Source organism: Chelonoidis abingdonii, chromosome 6, assembly GCF_003597395.2.
Source record: "Chelonoidis abingdonii isolate Lonesome George chromosome 6, CheloAbing_2.0, whole genome shotgun sequence".
In the NCBI taxonomy this organism is placed as follows: Eukaryota; Metazoa; Chordata; order Testudines; family Testudinidae; genus Chelonoidis; species Chelonoidis abingdonii.
This window is the reverse complement of record NC_133774.1, coordinates 79,779,978-79,798,597: the sequence shown is the minus strand read 5'-3', so window position 1 is coordinate 79,798,597 and position 18,620 is coordinate 79,779,978. Positions and strand designations below refer to the sequence as shown.

The 18,620-nt window shown below is 40.8% G+C and overlaps 1 protein-coding gene across 9 annotated transcripts in view; it reads right to left on the bottom strand.

The window, feature by feature from the left end:
- Nucleotides 1-18,620, bottom strand: part of CSNK1G3 (casein kinase 1 gamma 3) — a 161,279-nt gene that overhangs the window by 122,899 nt on the left and 19,760 nt on the right. For 4 of the 9 annotated variants that reach the window (XM_032790756.2, XM_032790758.2, XM_032790759.2 and 1 more), the window contains exons 2-4: nucleotides 17,212-17,287; nucleotides 9,625-10,055; nucleotides 898-938 (exon numbers count right to left, since the gene is read on the bottom strand). In XM_032790756.2, the coding sequence (XP_032646647.1) occupies nucleotides 898-938; nucleotides 9,625-9,802 (219 nt within the window). In that variant the 5' untranslated portion in view covers nucleotides 9,803-10,055; nucleotides 17,212-17,287. The remainder of the gene's footprint in view (nucleotides 1-897; nucleotides 939-9,624; nucleotides 10,056-17,211; nucleotides 17,288-18,620) is intronic. The other 5 variants (XM_075067175.1, XM_075067177.1, XM_075067176.1 and 2 more) reach the window with 2 other exon arrangements.

Below are 18,620 nucleotides of genomic sequence, written 5' to 3'. Positions count from 1 at the left end.
GCATGACAGCTACAACTTCCTGGGCTACTTCCCCATGGCCTCCTCCAAACACCTTCTTTATCCTCACCACAGGACCTTCCTCCTGGTGTCCTCCAGCAGCACCCCTCTCACTCAACTCCTTGTGTCTCTTGCTCTCAGCTCCTCACACGTACTTCCTCTCCTCTGGCTCCCCCCCACCTGACTGAAGTGAGCTTCTTTTTAAACCCAGGTGCCCTGATTAGCCTGCCTTGATTGGCTGCAGGTGTCCAGTCTGTCTGCCTTAATTGGTTCTAGCAAGTTCCTGATTACTCTAGTGCAGCCCTTGCTCTGGTCACTCAAGGAACAGAAAACTACTCACCCAGTGACCAGTATATTTGCCCTCCACAAGACTCCTGTACCCCACTGGTTTGGGTCTGTCACAGGAAAGAATGTCATGATCATAAGCATATCACATCTGATATGGAAATTATAAGCATTTATTAGTAAATTACATCAAATATCTCACATTCTGCAGCTATCTGTTCACAATGAGAAACAAGAACAGCAATGATGACAGACAATTCCCCCAACTTTTCAGTTTAATTGGGAAAATAGTCATTTCCACTGCTGCTCTACTGCTGGACAGAAGCAGAATTTCTGGAGCTTTTATCTGATGTCAGATTTTTCAATCCTCTACTGCTATTGCAGGAAAGAGGAATCCACCTAGTATGATTGGTGGACAAATTCCTAAAATAGTAGTCAGTCTGGTTCACCCATGAAACCAGTGACAACAGCTGAAACTAGTATAAATTCAGTGGTATACACACAAGTAGACTTAGTTCCATATAAACAAACCATTATTTGAAAGTAAATTTCTAACCAAATTCACATCTCAAATATTGAAAAAAGTCAGTCTGAATACAAAAAATATTAACTTACCAGCTTAATTGCCACATATTCATTTGTGTACAAATTTTTTCCTTAAAGAAAGACAAAAACAAGGATGTCAGACTCTGCCAGGAGTTGCTTTTAAAGACACAGCACTGAAAGAAATCCCTTTTGCCAAAAAACTACAACCACATTAAACATTAATGAGGCTCCACTATGCCTATTTGCTTCAGCAACTAAACACACTGCTTGCCAAAGAGCTTATTGACAAAGTAACACTCAGGCTTGTGACCAGCCTGAATAGCACCCTACCTTGTGCTTTCATTGTACTGAATTAACACATGACCTTAACACATGACCAAAGAATGAATGGCAATTTACCCAACAGGTTGACAAAAGGGTGATTTCAACAATTAAATTGAAATATTCCTTTAATACATAATTGATTTTAAAGTGTATTTTATCAAAGATAAATTTGCAGTGTCAATATTGGCAGACCCCAAGTAAAGCAGAAACAGCTATAAAACTTACTCATTAACACAACTAACAAGATTTGCTACTGTTACACTTTGAATCCAAAATTCCAGGCTGATCTCTGTTAAATACATGACTGAATAGATACCATCACAGAAAGAAAGAAAAAAGCAATTAATGTTTTCAACACAGTAAGAAAATATTTATACAGAATTCAATGAAACAAGCCTGCCTGAAGAACACATCAGTTCCTTAATCTGCATGCCTAGATTAAGGAAATCAAATGCTGTTACAATTTTAAATCAGATTTAAGCATTTTGATTACAATTTAATATGGATTTTTTCAAATAAGAAAACTGCATTGATTTTTCTTTCCTGTGCAACCTACAAATTAAACAAACAACATGCACTGTTCGAACAGAAAGCTCAAAAAGAAGTTAACTACAAGAAAGGGTACATTTGTGCTCTAACGCCTATTTTCAGTGATTTGTAAGTCAGTGGAGGTTTAGATTTTTTTTAAAGTTCGTTTCCTCTTGCTATTTCTTTAAAAATATATTTAACTAAGCTGCTAAACTTTAGTAGCATAGATTTAAAGAAGTGAATTTAATGGTTTTAATACTGTATTATCAAGAGAATGCATTTCACACAGGACATGCCCTGAAGAGCATCAACAGCTGGAAATTTTGCTGAGACACAATATGGGTCACTGATCAATTGTACAGAAAACACTGCAGAATTCCAAGGCTATTCTGTGGCCCTCGGTGACCTTACCTTGTTAGTTAGCACCAGTTCCTAACATCTTTGTTACTATTTGGCAAAGGAAAGTTAGAAACTGGACAGACAGGAGGAAAGTAAAAACACTGAGATGGAGTGAAGAGGTGGTGAGAGAAAAAAGTCTGAAAAATTGGTATTAAAGTGGAACAGTGGGGTGCATTTGATTACCGTTCATTTCATGGAAAAACATGCTTGAAGAAAAAGTGCACAGCTATGATATTGAAACACTAAAATTTACTAGTGCAAATTTGTTTTAAAAGATGAATATCGGCCAATTGCATGAGGTAAACTAACAACGGTTGTAGTTTTGTCATGAAAAAATTTTAACAGAGTTACGATAAGAGGATAAAAGCTCATTGTTAACCCATAAAAGAACCTTTTGCCAATATTTTAGGGAGGTTTACTGAGGAGGAGTTTGCTATTTTAAAGATACCATCTATTTGAAAAATCGCATCTCAAATCAGGAAAATTTTGTATTAACTATTAATACAACAAACCTGGATGGTTATTATGGCGAAAAGGCCACAGAATTATTTCACATTTTTCAGTTTTACTTCATATACAAAATGCTGTAAGATGCATATTTTCACTATTTTGTTGACTGTCAGTACTGAATTTTTTAATTCTCCACTAAAAATGTTGTGACAACTAATTATAGAATTATATATATTTATCAGAAAATTGACTCAAATTAAATTGAAAAATTAAAGTCAATTGTGTCATCATAAAATATATTGAACTTATAAAAGGCATCAGATTTGACAGCCCTGGAGAGTTAATTTCTCTCTTTAGGCACACGATGTACCATTGGCAGCGACAACGTAAGTTTTCCCTCATAGCATCATGGAGGCACAGTTAAGTTAAAAACAACAGGAACTGCAAATTAAGTCCTATTAAGAAAAATAATACTGTATAGTTTGTTGCAACTTGAACACAGTATCTAGTGCTTACAGAGGCTAAAAGCCCCAGCTCCCAAAAGTCCGTACGATTCTGAATTTTGCTGGTGGATCATGTGCCTGTAAGAGGAGGGAAGACCTGAAGTCTTTGTGGACTGATTTCCCTCTTGATAACCTCTCCTCCCCACACCCATCGGGAAGGGGGAGAGAAGACTCCAAAGTGTGCAGAAACCCAAGAGAATTTACCCCACATTATGGATTATATGATGGGAGCCCTGTCATCACACACTAGAACCAGTTAAATGTCTGTGAGAGCAGGGGAGTTAAATGTGAGAGCAGGGGAGTGGGCACACTGCCCAATGTTAAATTAATCCAGTTGTGGCCTACCACATAAATGCATCCATCATGTCTGTTCATACGCTTGCATGTCCTGATCAATTTACCATGCCACTAACCACAACAAGCCATCATAAAGATATGGCAACATCTTTTTTCTCTAGCATGGACAGACCACAATAGCTTCCAAGTTGTTGCTAAGCTCAGGGGTTCTCAAACTGAGGGCCATAACCCCTTAGGGGGTCGTGAGGTTATTACATGGAAGGGCCACAAGCTGTCAGCCTCCACCCCTAAACCCTGCTTCACCTCCAGCATTTATAATAGTGTTAAATATATATTTTTAAAAAGGTTATTTTAATTAATGGGGGGGGGGGGAAATCACACTCAAAGGCTTGCTGTGTAAAAAGGGTCACCAATACAAAAGTTTGAGAACCACTGTCTCCCATTTATCCCAGGTCTTAACTTTGTTGCTCTACATTGAGGCCTCAGCTACACTTGTGAGTTACAGCGCAATAAAGCCACCCACAGCGCTGTACCTCACTCCCCGTCCACACTAGCAAGGCACGTACAGCACTGTGTCTCCGCGGCTACAGCACTGCTGGTACTTCCACCTCCCTGAGAGGAATAAAGTTTATTGTGCTGCCGCTGCTGCGCTGCAGCCCAGTGCGGCTGCCCAATGCGCTCTGATTGGACTCCAGAAGTATTTGGCAGTATCCCACAATGCCTGTTCTAGCCACTCTAGTCATCGGTTTGAACTCTACTGCCCTGGCCTCAGGTGACCAACCATCAGACCCATCCTTTATATTCCCCAGGAATTTTAGAAATCCTCTTCCTGTTTGCTCAGCCAGGTGTGGAGTGCTATCAGCAAATCTCTCCAGGTGACCATGTCTCCACGTGCCAAGCAATCCCCAGTATGGAGCAATGGCGAGTTGCTGGATCTCATCAGTGTTTGGTGGGAGGAAGCTGTCCAGTTTCAGCTGTGCTCCAGCCGTAGGAATTATGATACCTTTGGGCAGATATCAAGGGACATGATGGACAAGGGCCATGACTGGGACGCACTGCAGTGCAGGATTAAAGTGAAGGAGCTGCGGAGTGCCTACCGCAAAGCCCACAAGGCAAATGGCCGCTCGGGTGCTCCCCTCGCGACCTGCTGATTCTACAAAGAGCTGGACGCGATACTTGCTGTGATCCCACCTCCACTTCGAGCACCACCATGGACACTTCAGAGCAAGAGGAGGAGGAGGAAAGTGGCAGTGAGGGTGCTGGGGCAGAGGGAGACACCTCTGAATCCCTGGAGGCAAGCAGCCAGGAGCTCTTCTCAAGCCAGGCAGTCGGTCGCAGCAGCCGGTGCTTGGAGGACAACAAACAGAAGAGCACATTCTTGGTAAGCGGTTTTTTTTTCGGGAAGCAATTTTTTTGGTGCGCTCTTTGGGAGAGGAGGGTTAGGGCTGCATGCATGCCTAGATGCAGAATAGTGCATTGATGTGGTCTATCACATCGCAGTAATCGGCCTTGGTAATCTCTTCGAAAATCTCATCCAGAATGCAGGCAATGCGCTTGTGCAGGTTTCTTGGGAGAACCACTGTGGTCCTTGTCCCAGTCAGGCTAACATGTCCGCACCACTGTGCCATTGCTACACACAAGCAAGCTGCATATGGGCCAGGGCAGAAGCCGCTTTGCAGTAGAAGACTCTCCCTTGCTTCCCAGGTCACCCTCAGCAGCAAGATCTCTTCCAGAATGAACTCCTGTGGAAAATGTTGGGACAGCGTTCAGCATAGGTGTCCCCTGCAGCTGTTGGCTCTCCCCAAGGCACAGAAACCCAGAGGACAGTACAGCCGTGAAACAATCAGTCCCCTTTACTCACCATTTTGGGGCTCCCGTGGGTTGTGTGTGCTCTCTTTGGGACAGGAAAATTATGCTATTGTGTTGACTGTGTGGGTCCTCCCTAAGTGCGGGGGAATCATTACTCTGTCTGGTATAAACAATGCTGCCTCTGTTAAGTGTTGCATTTTGCCTTTACAGATGCAACCTTGAGATCTCAGTCATCCATGTTATCACTGGCTGAGAGACTGCAAAGACTCAGGAAGAGGCCACAAAAAAGCAAAAACAACATACTGCAAGAAGCGATGCAGCAATGTCTTAAAGAAAATCAAAAAGCGCAGGAGTGGAGGGAGAGCCAAAGCAGGATCCTCCAGGAAAACGCAGCACACTGGCGGCAAAGCACGCAGCACCAGCAGTAAAGCATGAATCGGCTGATAAGCATCATGGAGCGCCAAGTGGACTCTATGCAGGTGCTTGTAGCCATGCAGGCGGAGCACAACACCTGTATCTTCACCACCCAGCCCTGAAAACTATGACCCTTACCCTCTGCACTCAACCCCCATCACTATGCAGTATAGGCATCCTGAAGTGCAGCAGTCATTGCACAGCACTTCAGACAGGACTTACGCAAATCTGTGATTGTACTGTTCCCCACCCTACCTCCTTGCCCTTTCTGATTCCCAAGCAGTTGTGTTTCTTTTCAGTAAATGAATTCTCTCTTCAATAAATGGATTTTTTGGCTTTAAAAACATTCTTTATTATTGCATAAAGTAAAAGATACCTTAGCCCAGAAAAGAAACAGGCACTGCAAGTCAGCTTAGCAAACACAGATTCCTACTAACATTGGAACCACTGCACTGCACTCCCGTGCAGGGCACCAGATATTACTGCTGGTTTTCAGCCTCAAATTGCTCCCTCAAGGCATCCCTAATCCTTGCAGCCCCACGCTGGGCCCCTCTAATAGCCCTACTCTCTGGCTGTACAAATTCAGCCTCCAGGTGTTGAACCTCGGAGGTCCACGCCTGAGTGAAGTTTTCACCCTTCCCTTCACAAATATTCTGGAGGGTACAGCAGATATAACCGCAGGGATGCTGTGTTCGGCCAAGTCCAGCTTCCCATACAGCAATCGCCAGCAGCCCTTTAAACGGCCAAAAGCACCCTCCACAGTCATTCGGCACCGACTCAGCCTGTAGTTGAACTGTTCTTTGCTGCTGTCAAGGCTCCCTGTGTAGGGTTTCATGAGCCACAGCATTAATGGGTAAGCGGGGTCTCCAAGGATCACAATGGGCATTTCAACTTCCCCTACTGTGATCTTCCGCTCTGGGAAAAAACTCCCAGCCTGCAGCTTCCTGAACAGGGCAGTGCTCCGAAAGATGAGTGCGTCACGCACCTTTCCGGGCCAGCCTGCATTAATGTCAATGCAACGCCCACAATGATCCACAAGCGCCTGGAGAACCATAGAGAAATACCCCTTCCGATTAACATACTTGGATGCCAGGTGGGGCGGTGCCAGAATAGAAATATGCGTCCCATCTATCGCCCCTCCACAGTTAGGGAAACCCATCTGTGCAAAGCAATCCACAATGTCCTGCACATTACCCAGAGTCACGGTTTTTCTGAGCGGGATGCAATTAATGGCCTTGCAAACTTGTATCAACACGATTCCAATGGTCGACGTTCCCACTCCAAACTGGTTCTCGACTGATCAGTAGCTGTCTGGAGTTGCCAGCTTCTAGACTGCAATAGCCACCCACTTTTCCATTGGCAGGGCAGCGCTCAATCTCATGTCCTTGCGCCGCAGGGTGAGGGCGAGCTCCTCTCACCATCCCATGAAAGTGGCTTTTCTCATCCGAAAGTTCTACAGTCACTGCTTGTCATCCCAGACTTGCATGACGATGTGGTCCCACCACTTAGTGCTTGTTTCCCGAGCCCAAAAGAGGAGTTCCACGATGCTGAGCGTGTCTGTCAATGCCACAAGCAATTTTGTGTCATACGCATTACGCGACTCAATATCATCGGACTCCTCACTGTCACTTTGGATCTTAAGAAATAGCTCGACTGCCAAACATGACGTACTGGCGAGACTCATCAGCATACTCCTCAGCAGTTCGGGCTTCATTTCCCACAGACAGAAACGGAACACAGGTCGCATTGCACAGAAACCGTTGAAAGATGGCGATGAAAGATGGTGCCATATGTGGACGGAAACACAGGGATTGCTGGGATGAGAAGTGATGCATTACGGGGTGTTGGAACAGGACCTGGAATGCCCCGCACACATGCCCCCTTCCCACAACCCACAGCGCCAGAATGGGAAGAGGTGTTCTGTGGGATAGCTGCCCATAATGTACTACTCCCAATGCTGCTGCAAGTGACACAGATATGGCCACAACAGTGCGCTGGCAATTGTCAGTGTGGACAGACTGCAGCGCTTTCCCTACTCAGCTGCACGAAGGCAGGTTTAACTCACAGCACTGTACATCTGCAAGTGTAGTCATGGCCAAAGACTCCAATCCTGTAAAGATATATGTATGTGCCTCAACTTTACGACTTGTAAGTAATTTCATTGAGATGTATAACATTACGCACATGCATAAGTCTTTGTAGGATGGGGGCCTAAATTATCTGTCACCACATTCACACGTGCAAAATTCTAAGTGTCAAATAATCATAGGCTTTTGTTTCAAATTAAAACAGAGTCTATGACAAATGTAATTTTAATCATAACTTTTAATGTGAATGATCTACAAATGTAAATGATTTTATACAATACATTCTGATAAGTAATGCTCACAGAGTGCAGCCGATGGGTTTTTTTAGTTTCAATCTCATACTCATCTATGTCTAAAATCAGTGGATTATCCACTGCTAGCTTTGCATGTTATGCACACTTGCAAGTTGAGCTGCTGAGACAGAAGTTGACTTCTCTATTACCTTCAGCAGCTTTCACACTTAGGAAATCCCAATCACCTCAAGCAGAAAAGTAAAAACTTACAAGTACTGAGTCTATTTCTCCCTGCTTCCATTCTACTTACTAGGAAAACCAAAACTTTGTAAGAATATATCAAAACAGATACACAATAATAAACATACATTTACATGACAGATAACAGGTTCCTACAGGCTATGTTAAATTTCACAGAACTTATTTCTCATTTCTGTGTTTATCAAAAAAGGAAAAGAGACCAGACAAAAATAAAGTTCTGTTATGAAATGTCTGGAAAAAAAAAATAAACTTCCTGAATTTCTTCTAGTTGTCTTAACAAATGGCATTTAAGAAAGTTAATACACTGGTTCAATTTACTTCATACTACGTATGAAATCCATTGAAAAAAATCTAGCAAAAAGAGAAGATAAGGATAGAGTTATAGCCTAAATTCTGAACTTCATAGGTATGAGGACAAATTTAGACCCTCAATATTATTTTATCTGTTTTATTACAGCCACAAATGATTAGCATGCAACTAAAACACATAGTGTTTCCTGCTGAGAGTGCGAAAGAGGAAGGGGAAAATAAACAGTAACATATCTGAATTGTAGTTAAGTCACTGGATAATCTAGAAGTGCATACAGTATACCAAAAGTTTATAAGCTCTTAGTTGAATAAACAGATTGGAAAATGAAAACACTGAGAAAAATGCACTCTTGGACTCAAACCAGAGTAATGTCTTTACAAGGATTGGATACTGTTACAGAAGCTATTCTCTTCATGACAAAAAAAAGTGGTCCTCTGTTCTGCCCTGCAGTGATTATTCATAGATTGTCTATATTCCATGGTATCCTTCAGAAAATAAGTTGGCCTGAACAGTTTGCAAGTGTCAAAACAGAGTGCATGCTTGTGTCACGGCTGAGCACAAAATGGGTTGTTTTTTTAATACTAGTATTGCACTAACTGCATAGTCAAGTTCAATCTGAGATACCTAGAACACAAAGGCTATCATAGAAAACCGAACTATTTTACTTAGCTAGATTTTAAAAATTAATACCCAAGAGTGTACCTAAGGCAAATAAAATAACTTTTAAACACTGCAACCTTTATAATGTTCAACTCAACCATTTAATACAAGTGCTTAAATATACAAGATATCCATTTTATGTAAGTGTAGATCTCTGTTTATTCTTCCCTTGGGTCAGAAAGTTGTGAATTTAACTTCGTCTGAAACAAAAGCGTTCACACGTTCAGCATAGTAATACTGTAGACAAAGTAATGACTTCAACTGACATACTCAACCAAATTATTTACTTGTTTTACACAGAGAGAGAGAGAGAGAGACAGAGACAGCGCGCGTGCACATTAAAGCCTAAGTAATTCTGTAAGAAAAAATATTTCAAAAGGTGTGATGAGATGTTCTCTGCAACACTAAAAAATTTGAGTAATAGGAAAAATAGTATATATGGAAGGTAAACATATTGTGACTGTCTAGTTTGCACGTACATCTTGAATTAGATAGAGCGGAATAAGGAATACCAGTCTTACCTAATCGTAGTTCTCCAAAATTACCACATCCAATTTTTTTGCCAACTCTAAAGTTAGGTCCAACCATTAACACTCCAGAGTTCGAAGAGCCAGTGCCACGTGGATTGTGACCTGAACGCCCACTAGGCCGTGCCATTCTATCATCTGGTTTATCCTTGTCTTTCTTTTTACCATCCATATCAAGTTTACGGTACTCCACTTTGAATTTTTTTTTTTTTTTTTTAATCAAGACAAGCAAACTCAAACGAGATAATGTGAGAATGGAAACATCACTAGTTAAGTACTCCAGCTGGTTAATCAGTCACTGAATTGTAGTTGGTAAGTAGTCAATGGCTGCGTATTCATCCCATTCGCAAAATAGTTTTCCTTGGTAGTCTTTGAAGCAAAATATATACTCAGTGTGTATCCTACCAGCAGGATTTACAGAGACTCTGTAAATGAAAAAGAAAATTAAACAGAATATATATATTTGGAAAAAGGTATCTTCCTAGAGTGTCACATGATTAAAGTATAATAAATAGAACTTTTTAATATACCCTTGTTGCACAACATTACCACAGTGACTAATTTTTGCCCTCAGATTCATATACGCAACTCCCACTGATTTCAATGGGAGTTGTGTAGAAAAATCTGAAAGCAGAATTTTAATACAGATTAAGTAATACGTTACTTTTTGCAAAAACATATCCAGCCTGAACTATCTAGTGTACCAACTTGATACTGTAATTTAAAGAACATCCAACAAATCTCAAAATCAGTTATGCCAGTTTTGAATGGGGAAGAAATTCACTTATTTCTCAAAAGTTACAAGCAACTCATACAGCACTTCAGGCAAACACCATATACACTCATTCTCTGAACCTGATAAACTCATTCAATTTAAAAGGAAAAAAAAAAGATTCAAAACTACAATTGTTCCTTTTCCTTTTTCTGAATGGTAAGACATCTTATTGTTGATGCTTAACGTCAAGCTTAACAAAGTGCCAAATACTTTTAATATATTGTTCTCCATTATTTCTAGTATCGGCTGCTTTGAAAATAAAACCTATTTCCTTACCAACTTTATCTTTTATTATTAAAGGAATAGTTCTGTCACCACACACTTTTTGGTTCAATTCACTTCACTGCTTAGGCACTATTCAAACAAGAATCTTATCAAAAAGGATATTATGTGATAGTGTACTGCTGTCATAAGTCCAGTAGATCAAAAAAGGACTTTATTTAGTCCCTACATGAATGGCAGCTATTGTTTGCTATTTGAATCACTTGATAAGTCATTTAAAAACCCCAAAGTTTAGATGACATTTACCCATCACATTCCAACAATCTTAGAGAAGGTCAAATTCTGGTCCCAAGACTACTTAACAATATCCTTTGACATATATTCTATTTTAAATGTTAGGATTACCTGGAAGTTAAATTCAAGATGTCTCTTTTTAAAGCAAACTTTATAACTATCACATTCTACAACATATTGGTTTTAGAATATTGTTCTTTAACTTATCTCATTTTCAAACACCATTTTAGCAGAACAGATGTCACATTTTTCATCTGCTTCTGGCATATACAAAAAGTAACACTATGTTCTGTTACACTAAACCAACATGACAACTATCATAATGCTACAAAATCAAAGTGCAAGTACAGAAAGGAAGAGCCATGTTGCTCTTCTCTGCCTAGATGGTACAAGAGTGCAAGGGAGAATGCCCTCCCCACTGTTGACCTCTGCCAATAAAATCATGGTTGTTTCTGATATGATCTTAACTGGTGGCTTTAAGCACCAATCAATCAGCAATTGGGCTGACCAGCTTGGTGAAGATACCAGATAACCTAACTCTCAAGAGTACCTGTGAGAGTATAAAAGGAATCCTCTGGGATCAGGAATAAAACAAAGGCCTATTTCCAATCTGCTTTTCTAAAACATTAGATACTCAGAGTGGGTCTCTGCTTCATTAAGAAAAGCCCAAAAGGATTTGGACAACAGTTCATACCACCATAGAAGCATAAGGTCATTTTGGGTCAGCGTTTAAGTGTAGTCTGCAAGCTTATTCCTGTTCATGTCTTTTGCCATAGATTGTCTGGAGCAACTGTGGGAGGTCTAAGATAACAGAATTTGGGGGGAGGGAGGGAAGCAAAGGAGGAACTGACAAAACATAACTTGTTTATCACCACCTTCAACCGCATCTCAGTATAGAAACTGGAGAAATGCCTCAAACACAATCAATTAATTCAATCCAACACCCCCACTAGATAGGCTATGTAAACTCCATTGCCCAAAGTACGTGCCAAGCACTTGTTATAGACAAAGGAAAGAATGATTACTTACCCTACAGTAAACTGTGGTTCTTTGAGATATTTTAGTCACTGAGGGCACACAATTGTATCACGTCACGAAGCTCAATCTTCTGCATAGCCATGTCCATCAGGGTCGCGCACATACCTATGCCTCCTCATGCTAACGTGCACAAGCATAAAGCATGGAGTGGCCACAACCTTCCCTCAGTTTCCTCACAATTCAAAGTCAATATTAGCTAAGGACTCCAAAAATGGGTCTGGAGGGTTACAATATTCACACTAACTACATCTCCATCTCCAAGAACCACAGTTACTGTAGGGTAAGTAATCATTCTCTTCTTCAAGCGTGTGTCAGTGTGGGTCCCACTGTAGATGACTGGCAAGCAGTGTCCTCTTCAGTATGGCAGTAATATGGAGTACCAGCTGCATCAGAGACCTGAGCACTGTTATCCCAAATCTAGCATCAGATCTAGCAGCCACATCCAGTGCTTTACAAGTGTGAGCAGATTTCTCCAGGTCACAGCCCTGCAGATTTTGGAAACAGAGTGAGGAAGTTGCTTGGACTCTGGTTGAATAAGCTTTGATCATCAATAAGGGTGGTACCTCTCTGCCAGCTGGAAAAAACAAACAATGAGATAATCTCCAACTGCCTAAATGGATAATTCAGTATAAGTGGCCTGGCCTTTCGAGCAACCAGCTATAGTCACAATCAGCCATGGGGATAGTAGGAAATACTTAGTCCTGTCAGTGTAGTAATATAGGGCATGAGATATATCCTACATGTGCAGTTTTAACTCGTGCATGGAATTGAGGCTTAAGGAAGAAAAAAAAAAATCAACTAACTCACCTGTTTTAAGTGAAATTCAGACACCACATTGGGAATTTACTTTGCACGTCTCAGAACCACCCTGTCCTTGGGGGTACAAGGAGTATGGGGATTGGACTGTGCATACCTGAAACTTGTTTGCTCTCCTGGCCGAGGTGATAGCAGCTAGAAACACTATTTTAAGGGTTACATGATGGAGGGAGCAACTCCACGTGGGACCCCATCAGCTTCAGAAAGACAATGTTGAGGTCCCATGCAAGCTGTTATCAATGAGTAGGCATGCATTAGACCACTGAGGAATTTCAATATGGTTGGAAAAGAGAAGACCAAGACCAACTGTACCAGAAGATGGCACACTTATATTACTTCTAGTGTGCCCTGAAACAGTCTGGACTCTCTGGCCTGATCAACTGCAACAAGCAATCTAGAATTTTAGTTATCAACACTTGTTCAGGCACTAGGCTATATTGGGTCTTCCATATGGAAAAATCTCTTCCACTTGAAAAAAGTAAGTCTTTCTTGTGGACTGGTTCCTAGTTTGTGCCAGGATGTCCTGAACATGCGAAGAGCGGTCCTTTTCCAAGGTATTCATCCAGTCAGCATTCAAACAGTTAGTTGTAATGATGTGGATCTGGATGCAACACTTGTCCCTGGTTCTGCGACAACAGGTCTGGGAGCCTGATTTAGGGGCCATGGGAATGTGTTCACCAAGTTCATCACCAGAACTTTCCCAGACAGTAGGCAGCTATGAGGATGAGTCTGGCCCAAGCAGTCATCCAGAAGATTAACACAGAGAAAAGGCATACAGCAGCTCTTATTTCTACTGCAGTAGGAAGGCTTCCAACAAGGATCCCGGACTTATGCAGACTTGGGAACAGAAGCTGGGACACATTGCATTGTTTCTGTTGGCACACAGATCTATTACCAGGATTCCTGTGTTGATGAAATAGCAGTTTGTGAGGGACTGCAGCAATAACCACTTGTGACTAATGGTCGACTGGTCAAGAAATCCACTGAATTGTTGCTGTTTCCCAGGAAGTGCAAGGCTGTCCAGATTAAGTCATGCAGGCAACACCAGTTCTGTAGTATGACTCCCTCTCTGGACTGCAGGGAGTGGGGGACGAGAGGACCGAAGATGCTGCCCCTTTGTTTCTTTTATGGTATATTGCCAACATATTTGTCAGTATCTACACTATCAATTGCAAGAAGACCAAGAGGAATACTTCACACACTAGCCTGATGGCTCTGAGTTCCAAGACTTTTATGTATACCCTCATGTCTTCTAGGGGTCATCCCATTTTGTACATGTCCATCACTAACATTCCAGACAATGAAGGGATCTTGAATGGTACTCCTTTGTTGACATTGCTAGGGTGTAGAGACCAAGACAGTTCCCTGAGGATGAGAGATGAAGTCACAACTGTCTTGCTCATAATGCTTTGCCAGGGAATAGACTGATCTGACACAAAGTCATAGGGATCTCAGGAAAAGCCTGGAAAGCAGTGTGTCACATATGTACAGATGGTCTAATAATGTGAGGTAAGTCCATACTCTCATAATAAGGCAAGCAATTACCCCATTTATTAACAACTGAAACAAGAGTAATCTATCTCAAGGTAAGTATGACCTAGCTGTCAGAGTGAATTCTGAGTCCTATAAATTACTGTGCTGTGACGAGAGAATTTCTCAGATTACTAGGAGGTTCAAATAGGGCAAGCAGGGATAGGGCATTGCCAAGGCTTGTCAGTTTCCTGATAAAATTCAGCTATGATCAGCCAGTTGTCTAAGTACGGGTAGACAAAGATAACTTGATTCTTCAGGTGCTCTGCCACAAGGGTAAGGCCCTTGGGTAAAGGCACAATACTGTGGAGAGCCCAAAGGGCAGTACCGTGTACCGATGGATTCAGTCCCACTGTAAATTTGAGGAACTTCCTGTAGGCCAGGTGAATGGCAATGTGAAGTACGTGTCTTGCAAGTCAAGAGCCACAAACCAGTCCTGTACCTGAAGCAATGGAATGATGGAGATAAGTGTTACCATCCCTGAAACTGAGGTGGTATGTGTATTTGTTGAGTCTCCTCAGATATAGAATAAGACAAAGTGTCCCTCTCTTCTCTGGAAAAGGAAATAATGGGAGAAGAAATCCTTGCCCTCTATTGAGAATCTTCTTCAATTGCTCCAAGAGTGAGCTACAAGGCTACTTTTTGTAAAAGGCTCTCATGAGAAGGATCCTTAAAAAGGGATGGGGGGGGCAGTAGGGTTTAGGAGTATGGAAAGGAATTGGATGGCATAGCCATGGGTAACAATGTCTAGTACCCATTTGTTAGCCAAAATCTCTGCCCAAGTCCAATAGAAAAGAGGCAGGAGGGAGAGTTTCCAAAAAGTTAACTGTAGAATCCTGGTCTTGGCATGGCTCCTGACAGTCACAGGAAACTTACTGAGTCTGAAATGGAATTAGGTGTACATGGATGACTGACACCTTTCTACAGTGGTCACTGCCTCCAGGATGGTTAATCTGAATAACGAGTCTGGGGGAAGAATAGAGTTCTCTGCCTCTGAGGGGACGGTTACCAGACAGGGTTCCAGCCCCTTGAACAGCATATCTTTGGTGGTCACCTGAACCTTCTTTGGGATGTATCACACCTGCAGCCAAGATGCCCAGACCATCAAGATAGCATGGCAGGCCAGAGTTTAAACCCCAAGGACTTAGCGTCTGCCTTTAATGATTTACTACTTTGCCTTGCCATACAGGAAGTTTCCCGTTTTCTCTCTTCTATTATCTTTTTTGTTTTGGGGGGGGAGGGGGAAGGGAGGGCAAGAGGAGAACTTTCAACTAAAAAGAAGTACAGAAGCGCAGAGTATTTCTTCAGACAAATGTGAAGCTTGGACAAATACCTGTGAGAGTCAAGCACAGCCCAGGTTCTGTCCCACTACCACAAGTAGTAAGAACAGGGGTTCTCAAACTTTTGTACTGGTGACCCCTTTCACACAGCAAGCCTTTGAGTGCGACTCCCCTTATACACTAAAAAGACACTTTTTAATATATTTAACACCATTACAAAAGCTGGAGGCAAAGTGGGGCTTGGGGTGGAGGGTGATAGTCATGGAACCTTCATACACACACGAAATAGATCTGTTTGAATATATCAAAGTAATTTTAAAATGTATTTCCTTAATCTAGCATAACCTCATCTTGGTACTTCTCTGACAAAAGGAAAAAAGTTGTGAGGAACACCAACATAGGTCTAATATCCAACAGTAGAAAAGACTTTTTGCTTTTTAAAAAAAAAAAAGTGTCAAATGTCAATTATTTATACGTGAATGAACAGGATAGTCAGAAATTCTACTCTAAAAATTATGTCGAAGACAAACTTTGTTCAGCCACAAAGATCAAGAAAATATTCCTCTTTAAGTAAATGAGACAGCTAATTTAATTATTCTTCTGACTCTACTACCATTTTCTGCCTGCTGATAGAAAAATTCTTATTAGTGAAACAAGCACACAGAAGCAGACAAGGGGGTTCAAAGGAATGACTAGAAAAAGACTGTGCGCTTACAGCTACCAACATTAGCGCCATTCTAACCAACCCTTGTTGGAATAGCTGTTCTAAATAAAGGAGTTCTCAGTATCAATATCAGAACATTTCAGATTTCAGCCTTAAAAAAAAAAAAAATAATATTAGCATGAGGATTCAAAAGTGAGACCACATACAGAGACACTACAGCATGCTAGTCAGATATGTCTTTTTACAATTAACAGCCACAATCCCCAAGGCAACAGACAAGTAACTTTATACTCAAAGATGAATATATTGGTGAAAATTTGGATGCGTTTTCACAATCTGATCAGCAGTTAGATAGCATACAACGTACTACTTTTTGGTTAATGCTGCCACCATTCACAGAATTGTAAGAATCACATGTTTAAACTTGCAGGATATTTAGTGAGCAAAATGATTACTAAATATTTTTCTAAAATATACCGTAACATTAAAATAAATAATTCTGTTGATCCAGTGTATATATAGGACACACACATTTCCATTGAAATACCTTTTAAAAGTATTTCAATTGAATGTAAATCAAAGAATAATAGATTAGCAACTACAAGTTTTAGTCTTCCAAAAATTATCTCAATTATGTGGCAATTTATGGGCTTGTCACTTTTCGTTTGTTGACTCAACAGATGTTACTGGATTCCTACTGCAGAGACACAGGAAGTTCTTTTAATATTTAACAATGATAGTATTACTGTCAGAAAGGAAGACACCCACCCCTCTTATGTAAGCCTCTTCTTTCTGGTCTTGAGTGTAATGTTCCACTTTGCTATACTATACAATTTTTATATAATCTGAAGTAAACAGAATATTTGGGATGTTTTTTGCCAAGAACCCCCTCTATAACAAATTGTGGATCATGTCACCCTCACATACATAATGTGGTATTAGAATTCACAAATCACACTTACCCAAGAAAGCGGTACACTGTTCATGGCAATGCCTTTTCTTCACCATAATGTTCACGTTTTAGATGTAAACAGCATGCTAAAAGTAAAGAAATACATATGTAATACTGGCACTCATTCATGCATGTAAACATTTCTGATGCTTTACTCAGATTTTATATAAATTAAAGATTTAGTACTGTTGTTTTTCTAAATGAAAAGTAGAAAGCAAGCTTCTATTAATATTGTAAGTGTGAGTGTGTCCTATACATACCAGAAGCCTTCTAAATATAAAGGAAGTCATACCCTTCACCAAACTAAGCGAACCAACTAAAATGACTGAGATTAAGAGAGGGTAGAGGGATAATTCATACAAGCAAGATGATTAAGAAAGTATGGAAGCGTCTTATAAATTACATTTGCTACTTTGTTTGTGTGTTTTGCTGGATGTGCTACACAACTCATCCCACTTTTCTGCCACCACAGCAATTTCCTATTAGGTTTTTTACTCTCCCTCTAAACAAACAAGCAACTCAACCAAATAAAAACAAATAACTTGATTAGCTTGTTTCTTGTACAAATCATGAAAGAAGAGAGATTTAAATGAGAGGCAATTGCTTTGTCCACTAGCTCAGGAAAAGCATTCTGTAATTAGGGAGCAGCATGAAGGCAAAAAAAAAAAAAAAAAAGGCATCACTGGTGAAGTGGAAAGGGCAGGGCACTGATATTATACAAGACAAAGAGTTGAGTAATGAGGGGGCCCTGAATATAAACACAACAAAGTTTAAGTCTGATCCCAATGAGAGAAGCCAGGAGAGATTCCAATAGCGGGGTTATAGTCAGAATACTGCACAAGAAAGATGGATCTTAACAGCTACAATTTGTATTGACTTGAGGTAGGGAGGTGAAATGGGCATCAGGAAGGCCAGCAATCAAGAAGGGAGATGACAATGGCCTGTAAGAAAAGTTCCAGCTATTTTCCAGAAAGAGCATGTTCCTATGTTCTCAAGTGTTGTAAGGGGAGAAACAGCAAGTTCCAACACTGCCTGGAAGATGAGACATAGGTCAGGGAAGACAGTAAGAGAGGAGACAAATATGATGCCCCAGTAGCAGGCCTAAGTTGATGGTAAGTGCAATAATGTATTCAAAGTGACAAAGAACAGGAAAGGAGAGAGAAGAATCAGGAATTCAGTTTTAGCCATGTTAGGGTTAAGTTACTGATCTCTGGCAACTACATGTAATACACAAAATCATTTTTAAAGTTTAAACATAATTAAACTTAAGAAAACTTGCATTAATTCCCATCCTATTTTGTATGGATTTAACATCATCATCAAGAAGCAGTATGAGGGCCACTTCAGTATCTATCACAGCCAGTTCATGGAGGAAAATGAACTTCCATTGCTGCCTCATAGCAGGTCTCAATTAAATAT